Genomic DNA, 9,008 nt, shown 5'->3' with positions numbered 1-9,008 from the left:
TGTTGTTGTTGTTGTTGTTGTTGCTGTTGTTGTTGTTGCAACTCTTTGCTGTTGCTCTATGCAGTTTTCCTGCCTGCCTGCCGATATGTTTAAATGTGAGCAGTTCATGGGAACAGCGGACGAGAAAGTTGTTGTAGGTGCCGGCAGGGTGCACAGCCGACGTGATGGGGTCACCATCAGACAGGCACCAGCACCAGCACCAGCACCAGCCACAGCCATAATTACACGTGCAAAAACCAATGTCTGACATTTCTGGGTTAACGCGACAAATCAAAGGCCTTTTGAACCCAAGTGCCCACTGCGGTGTGCTGCAATTAACGGCACGTTTAATAACTCAATCAAATCAGCGCCGTCGACGCTTTCCGGGTGACCCTCATCATTGATGGACAATTGATGGAGATGTGCGAAACCCAAATCCTCCGCACAGCTCATCGTTAATTGATGCCTTTTACGAGTATGAAAGTGTAAGTCGAGCCAAATCTGTACACAGACACAAACAGAGATCAACACTCACCGTTTGGGCCCAGAGCCGGCTCTGGCTTTATGGCCGGAGCGGAGCGTGTGAACATGATCGGTCTTAGCCACAAAACTGCAGCGAGGCAGGCGGCAGGCGGCAGGCGACAGGCGGTAGACGGAATCGCGCTGCTCACCGCAAAGGTAGCTCTGTGATCTTAATTTAAACTACTTAAATATTTAAAAAAATAAGCCTAAGCAATTGTGTCGGTGTCCTATGGAGAATTTAGAGTTTAACGGTTCAATTATGCATACAAAAGTCACTCATTCTTCCATATTTTGGCTTCCTTGGGTTCATATTCATTCTGCCTTAGGAAGTGCTGTCAGTCCATCTCATAGACACTATCGCTTCGAAAATAATAATAAAATGTAATAAAAATAAAAAAGCTAAGTAAAATAATATTATTATTAAGATATAAGCATTTGTAAATTTTTAATGCCACTTTTTTCTCTGCGATTTGTACAAGCTTTGAATGAATTTTTTTGTTTCTGGTCAAGGTCTTTTTTAAATAATTTTGGTCAACCTTCTGCCGTTTATAAATTTATATTTATAAACGACGCCTAATTAATGTATTTATACGAATAAAATATAAAAACACTAGAAATAAGTTTTATCAACTTTTCCTGAGTTTTTAAAGTTAAAATTAAAAGTTCTGGATTTGAAAGATCAAGATTACCCAGACGGTAAGCTGAAACTATCTGCATTTATCAGCATTTCAGAGTTAATCATACCTCTAAAACGAAGCATTAAAAGAAATTCACTTTTTGTAATTTTAAAAAAACTGTGCCAAGAAATCTATAAGAAAAACTACGTTTGGTTCGATTTTTCCTATTATTATGTTGCAATATAATCCAGTCAAGTATGATCATATTTGAGCTACTGGACTATAGAGCATCAATAAGAAATGTCGTTTGTAAGAAAGATGTTTACGGATGAACCAACAAATGTGCAAAATGTATAGCTTTTCATCTATCCGAAGATCTATCGAAAAATCAATCCATAATCGTTACGCCCCTCTCGGCTAGGGTATCGTGTGCATCAACTGTGGCACATTGAAACCGACAAAAAAGCAACAAAATTTCTCACAGGTTTGTAATTTAAGCGCGCCACAACGACACCAACAACAACAAAATCCCCCCCGCAAAGACGACAGCAGCAGCGGCAGCGGCAGCGGCAGCGGCAGCGAATCACCACAAACTAATTGCAAAGTTTAAATGCGATACTTTTATGCATTTTAAATATTTCAATTAGTTGTCGTAGAGGTGAGCAGACATCAGACAGCGGACACCCGACCACGGACGGCACAGCGGACCAGCAACAAGCCACAAGCAACAAGAAACGAGGCGGATGGAGGCGCATCGAAATGGATGCCGCCTGTAAATGGCCAGAAAGAAAGTGCAAATAGCGTGGGGCGCCAGCAAATAAAGTAAAAAGTGTTTACAGACGAGTCCGAATACGAGTGCGAGTGCGAGTATATAAAAAGGTCCGTTTGCTTAACCCCGGCCGAATATTGGCAAATTTATGAACTTTAAGCCGCATTTATGCGTGCGGCTTATAAGCAATAAAGGTAACTTAGTGCCAACAATGTCATAAAGGCCGCTGTCGCATAAACCACTCCAACAATGGTATTGGAAATGGGGAATGGGGAATGGCCGGCGAATTCAATATCGTATGAATTTATATGCAAAAGCTGAAAAAGCGTAGCATCGCCAAAAGCGAAAATAAAATTAATAATCAGAAGAATTTCACTTTTCACGCAACGACAGCAGCAAAAGCAGCAACAGCAGCAGCAGACAACAGCAACTACATCAGTGTCGGCATCTCGCCATCGTCTGCCATGTCACCCACAAAGTACAAGCCAAAAAAGTCAAGAAGGAAAGGTTACCACGGCTAACCGAAGCATAACATACCCTTTCAAATACCTTGTCTCCATATATAGTAAACAGAAACTTATTTAAAGTTTGTAAAGTCTTTTGGACTATCTATACAAATAAATCTTTTTTTTCCACTCAACGTATGGTTTTTGGAACGAGCATTCCGATCCAATCTTGGTAGCTATTTCCTGCTGATCTTTGCAGGAATGCAAACATCTTGAACTAGTCGTAATATCCACTTGAAGGGTGGTCAAAAGACTCAGAGGCCAGGTCAGGCGCTGAAGCGCTGGGAATACAGTTGCATAAATTTATTGAAATTTGCATTTCGGTTTTCGACGTTTTCGTGGCTGTTGCCGCTGCAGTTCCGTGTGCCGTTCCGTTGCATTGCTGTCCGTCCGAGGTTTGGCCTATAAAAAATATGGCATCGATTGATCGCAACGCGAGATATTTCAATTAGCGTAAATACATTTTTGTCGTTGTTGGATGGGACTGCTGCCAGACAGACAGTCGCAGCAGACGGAACAGAGACACGCACAGCGATCGACGATCAGCGATCAGCGCGGGCTCTCCATGAAAGAGAAATCGATGATGTTCACGGGACAAGAGATATGTACATTTATGCCATACGATGCGTAGATTAACTTATGGTCGTGTCGCCATTCAAAATGGCCAATGATAACGAGCTCGATCTATGCAAATTTCCTTACTCGTTAGCCGAAAATCAAATATAGGCAAGCGGGCTCTATATGGGCCTGCTGGTACTCGTGGACAAAAACCTTTTCCCAGGCTTTGGTTCGTTTGGTAGCGCGGTTTGTATAATGGCAAATCACTTAAGCACAATCATGTCAAATTTAAATTAAAACTAATGATAATAGTAGTCGGGTAGGTGGAGCCGAGGAAGCACACGAGGATCGTCTCCTAGGGATCCTCTGGTGTGATTTTCACATGCATTTGCTTAACGCCTCTCAAGATGACGATTTCCAGGTCTTTTCTGCCTTCGGCCAGGGCATCATACACGTCCGAGGAGTTCTTGATCTCCTTCTTGTTAATGTGGGTGACAATGTCGCCTGGTTGCAGACCGCCACTACGAAATAGACATAGATTAGTGATATTCGTGGATGGATTGTCCACCCTGCTCACCTGTGTGCCGGTGAGCCCACAATGACCTTCCAGACCAGCACGCCGTGCATCAGATTGTTGGGCATGTTCTGACTGCGGGACTTCAGCTCGAACAGTATGTCAGGCGTGAGGGTCAGCATGGTGATGCCCATGTATCGCTTGACCGGATATCCCGTTTTGTGGGCAGATCCCTTCTTGCGACGCTCCGCGGCCCGCTCGAGGAACACCTTTACATAGTCGATGGGTATGGCAAAGCTGATGCCAGCGGTGACCTTCATTGAGTTGACGCCAATGGCCTCGCCATCCAGATTCACCAGCGGCCCCCCAGAGTTGCCAAAGGTAATGGCCGCGTCCGTCTGCAGGTAGTTGATATCGCGGTTGCGCAGCCCCAGCTCCTGGGAGGCGCGCTGCGTGGCACTAATGACGCCGGCAGTAACCGTGTTGCTCAGCGCCAGGGGGCTGCCCAGGGCCACGACCCACTCGCCGGACCGCAGGGTGCTGCTTTTGCCGAGCTTCATCACGGGCAGGCCGCTGACATGAATGCGCAGCGTGGCCAGGTCGGAGGTCTGGTCCACGTCCTCGATTGTGGCGGGAAAGGTGCGTCCGTCCGACAGCCGCACCTGCACCATCGTGTGCGGCTTGTTGATGACCACATGGGCATTGGTCAGAATGAGACCGTTCTGCTCGATCACAAACCCCGATCCGTTGGACGCTGTTATGGGCTGACCACTGAAGTAGTCGAAGTGGCGAGTGTCCTTAATCTCAATGTACACCACGGAGTCTCCACAGCCGGCCACCACGTCAGCGATGAAGTTGAATTCATTTCGCCGTCCTTTCAGCGAACGCGCTGAGATCGTTGGTGTGAGTTCGTCCCTATGTCCTTCTATCAGTACGGCACTGACTAGAGCACCCAGGGAGAAGGGCACACAGAACTGAAAAACACTACGCCAGCCAAACCTTCTGTACCCGGACTTATTCTGGCCATTATTCTCTTGGTCTTTGCTATTGTCGCCGCCGCTGCCTTTGCTGCTGCTGGCCGTGTGAGCTGTTCTGCTGCTGGCCACACAGCAGCGGTGTAACGTGGGTGCAGTGCATCGCCTCAAGAATATTTCCAGATTGTTTATACATCGCAGCGCCATTTATTTCCGTTCTGTTTCTATCTGTGAAATATTTGTTTGTTATTCAATTCAACTGTCAGCGTCAGCTGTTTTTGATTGTGAATGACACAAGCTGCCTGCTTCGTCACCAACAACCTCTCAGGCGTTGAAATTATATCGATGGTTGGGACTATCGCCATCAGCTTGACCAGTACCACTATCGATATATTTATCGGCATAGCTGCGGTTTCAGTTACATTCAAATTCAAATCGCACGGAAAATTTAAATAATAAACGGTAACTTTCCGAATTAAGCCAAGAGAACCATTTTCACAAGACAACGGGAATTCGGTGGTAACTGATGCCTGTTGCATAATCGGGGGAAAATAAAAGAAAAAAGTGGTATAGTTTCCACAGCTGAATGAACGCGAATTTGCTTTTCATTTCCATCTATTTACTGATACTTTTCCAGATGTTGGCTTATCAAACCCACAAAGAAAATAATCAAGAATTCGCCCTCTGGACAATTCGGTTCCCTTCTGTTCTGTTCTGGTTTGATGGCTTTGGAATGTGCATTCAAATTGCCAGCACAGAAACAACGCGAGTCATTTGATTACACACTGGGCACCAGGGTCACAAAAATCACACGAGGACTGACAATAAAGGTGAGTTAATTAACACGAAACCAGTGCGGCTTGGTAAGCCTGGCCTAACCAGGAAGGCAATCAATCTCTTGAATTTGACTTGAAACGATGGCAAATTGGGTGACAAGTACATACATATACCCGTAGCTCCTGGGTGTCGCAGAGTCACTGACAGACTGAGAAAGAGGGGGATCTAATTTATGTAAATTCCATGCCTAAGTGCCGTTCCGTGTCCGGCTGCCGGTCTGTCTGGCATTGAAGACGATGTCGCCTGCCTTTGTAATGTAAACAAAAGAGGAAACACGTGCTGGCTGTGGATCTGTCGAGGCGCATGCGCTGCGCATAACATTCAGTTAACATCAGGTTTAATCAGGTTCGAGAAGTCCTTTTAAAGATGCTGCTCGCGCCTGGTCGGCACAGTTCGCTGTTAGAATTCGTTCGGTTGACTTGCCCGGGAGTCCAGAGACCCCCATCAATCCTTCTTTATTTCTTTACCGAAACCAGGCAACAAGTGTCCCACAGAATGTGCGTAAAGAACTCTTGCTTGTCCATAGTGCTGGGGCTTTCTATCGTCCTCATGGGGTCTGCGGTTCCCGGACTTGGCCAAAATGAGACCACCCTGAGGCAGGACTGCGGCAGCACGCAGCGAATGGTCGATGATTGCTTCAAGGATTTGCCGCCGCATCTAATGGAGTTCCTGCAGAACACCAAAATCATCATCAGCAAGAGCGACATCACGACAAAGTGCAAGTAAGCGAACAGCCGCGGATATCGGATTTTGGGCATTGCAAATTGGACATTGGACACCAGCTCCCAAGAAGGTCCTCTGTAAATTATTAATGATGCTATGCAATTTGAGTGGACTTATATGTATGCTCGTAAATATGTGAGGACAGAAGCTGTTCTTGAAACAAATGCTTGTAAATTTCTTAAGGAAAACTTTGCGCCCCACCGACTTTGAGGGATGAATTTTTGACTTTGGCAAAAGTTTGTATGTTTAACAAGAAATACTACTCAATGAGAAACTTAGAGTCTGTGCATGCTTAAAGGAAAGAAGTGCGGTCTTTTTTTGCTGAAGCAATTCTTAAATCCCCATGAGAATAAAATTCTTAGAATTCTTCTCCCTTTTTTCCATTAAACTCCTTGGATTTACTGTGCAAATTTGGTTAAATGGGATTTGCAAAAGTATTTGGAATTGCTGAACCATAACACAATTCAGTCAGGTAGCAATAAAGTACCCAGGGACAGGCTATTGGCTTCTTCGGATTGTCATCGAGGCAATCACTTTGGGACTTATATTTGCACGGCGGAGTACATGGCAACAGTATTTTGGGCACTCAAACAACCCGAGCCTATTCAAATATTCGCATCTTAATGGGACTATGTTTTGCAGCATTTTCAACCGGGGAATGCGATGCTTTGATGCCTACTCGAAGCGCTGCCTCAACGACCGAAAGCTGGACACCTTTAAGATCAACGTGGAAGGGGCCCGTAGATTTTTCTATAAATTCTGCGGCGATACGGATTTTCAGCGAGGTAAGCGTCGTGCGGTTATCCATCATCCAGGAATTAAATCAATTTGTGAAGCACAAACAGAGCCAGAGAAACACCAGCCACACTACACACAAGCCCAAGGCACGCAGGGCTCCGGCTGAGATACACCTTACACCGACCTTACACTGAGATACAAGCACAGGGCATGGCCAACACTGAGACACAGTCAAGCACACAATCAACACACATCGGGATTATCCCTGCTAAGTCCATGGCCAAAGCTCACACGAAGGACCCCTCGACTTGACAGGACTTTATTTATTCATTTGATGGTGGACCCCCCCACCCACTGCCCCACCAGCCCCACTCTACTGTACGTTGGTCGGCTTTGCAGATTACCTGAGGCACAAGGACTGCTTCGCCTACATCCAACTGGACTGGGTCAGCTGCACATCCGAGTTCGAGGGCATCCTCAGTGATGAGGTGCACGATGCGACGCGCAACACGAGCGACAAATTCATCGAATTCTGTTGGTAAGTGCGGGCATTGGATAATGCCATTTGGCAGGCGGGGAAATCGCATTCGATGTGTGTGTGGCCCTCTGACTCTTCCAGTGCCCGCTATGCCTACGAGAACTGCATCTACAACAGCGCGAGATACAAGTGCTACCAGAATTCAGCGGAGTTTGCCCGGGAAACGGCCAAAATGCTGTCCGACGAGAAGCACTTCAGGAACTGCGCCGTTCTCGAGAACATCTGCGGAAAAGCCTCACGGCTGGCCCGCCACTGGCTGGGTGCACAGCTGAGCCTGCTCCTGGTTCTGTTTGTGGTGCGACTCCTGCCATAAATTGATGCTAAATGGATGAACGAACGCCGCGTTCCGTGTTCCGTGTGCTGTGGGGTCCATAGGTGGTCATAGGTTTGTTTGTTTTTTTTTTTTTTTTACCTTGGATTGTCCAAATGAAAAATGCCAAGCATTTCTCTCATTTTCTCTCTCTCTTGCTCTGTGTGTTTTTTATTTTCCTTTGAATATAATTGGGTGGGTCACGGGGTCGGAAAGCGACACTGGTTTTTCCTCTAGTCTGTTAAGCTACGTTAAATGTATATTTCGAATAAAAAGTATTCTTCTGAAAAAGTACGCCTGATTTTCGTTTTTCTTTTCTGCGGCTTTGCTGGGAATGTGGGTCTCCCAAGGCATTCCGGCCTTAATTGATAGCTCAAAGTAAAATATGCTTCCAGGTGCTTCCGAACAGCAGTTCAGTGGAGACAAGAAAATAAGAAAATACCAAATAAAATAGAGACAAAACTGTACTAAAAAAGGAATCTCCCTAAGATTTTTCAGCAAAAGTATAGAGAAATTCAAAAAATATTTCTCTTAAATGTTTAACAGAAATTACTCGAATTCATGGTCCGAAAATAGCTCAAATTTTTGTCTTTTGTGACCGGATTTCTATATGGGTGGTTTCCTGTTCTGCTTTTTCAGCAGCCACAAGCGAGAATGTTCCACATTCCCGTCTTCGAGAAACAGAAAACTGAAAAAACCGCACACGGCTCTTTGGTAACCTTTGAACTGTTGGCTAACTATATTAACGAACTCTTTGCTGAACTAGCGGTCAGCGGCTCCACCCTGTCTGTCCAATCCTCTCCAATCGATGACAGGTTTAATGGCATTCAACCTCAAAGCTTTTTGAGGTTTCCAGCCATCGCTGGAAATGAAAACCTAAGACTGGCTGCAACTGAACTTAAAATTAAAGCGGACCTCCTGCCACCAGCTTCCTTTCGAACGTATCCAGCGCAAATCAGGGACAGCATCCAGGGACAGACCCATTCTCCCAGAAGCAGCTGGGGCATACAAAATTACCGAAGCAAAACACTTCGCCCTATGAAATATAGAGTTCATCGGCTAGAAGACCTTTTCTATGGAGACTGCAAGCTTTGCCACTGACTTGCAGTAAGAGTATGAAGGAGCGTACAAAAAACAGAATCAAATTGGAGGGAACAGGGCATTTTCCTTTTCTGCTTTCACTGGAAATCGCTTCTTTCATTCGGCTGTGCAATATTTTTCTACCATCTGCATAGCGAGAGATATGGAGATATATACTGTAAGATGCACTTTTCCGCGGAACCCAACTCTTCAGAACAACAAGTCGACAATATCTTTATAAGAAAAGGCGGTTGAAATTCAATTCTGTACTGTTCTTTTCATGTACATATGATGTACATGTATGTACTCCTAATATGTGTACCTAATGATTCAGAAGGTTTTC

General features: G+C 45.3%; 2 protein-coding genes across 2 annotated transcripts; one reads left to right on the top strand and one right to left on the bottom strand.

Annotated features, from left to right (window-relative positions):
- Positions 1-3,181: 3,181 nt before the first annotated feature.
- Positions 3,182-4,675, bottom strand: LOC6588623 (serine protease HTRA2, mitochondrial). The gene is made up of 2 exons (XM_002013189.2): positions 3,529-4,675; positions 3,182-3,472 (listed from the first exon to the last, which is right to left on the bottom strand). The coding sequence occupies exons 1-2, from the start codon at positions 4,644-4,646 to the stop codon at positions 3,307-3,309; spliced, it is 1,284 nt and encodes a 427-aa protein (XP_002013225.1). The 5' UTR covers positions 4,647-4,675; the 3' UTR covers positions 3,182-3,306.
- A 1,064-nt stretch (positions 4,676-5,739) lies between these two features.
- Positions 5,740-7,801, top strand: LOC6588621. Its single transcript, XM_026995362.1, has 4 exons — positions 5,740-5,998; positions 6,642-6,784; positions 7,137-7,275; positions 7,357-7,801. The coding sequence occupies exons 1-4, from the start codon at positions 5,772-5,774 to the stop codon at positions 7,586-7,588; spliced, it is 741 nt and encodes a 246-aa protein (XP_026851163.1). The 5' UTR covers positions 5,740-5,771; the 3' UTR covers positions 7,589-7,801.
- Positions 7,802-9,008: the final 1,207 nt, after the last annotated feature.

Source organism: Drosophila persimilis, unplaced genomic scaffold (assembly GCF_003286085.1).
Source record: "Drosophila persimilis strain 14011-0111.01,24,50 unplaced genomic scaffold, DperRS2 tig00000000-arrow-pilon, whole genome shotgun sequence".
In the NCBI taxonomy this organism is placed as follows: domain Eukaryota; kingdom Metazoa; phylum Arthropoda; class Insecta; order Diptera; family Drosophilidae; genus Drosophila; species Drosophila persimilis.
The sequence above is the reverse complement of the archived record's forward strand: the minus strand, read 5'-3'. Positions and strand labels throughout refer to the sequence as shown.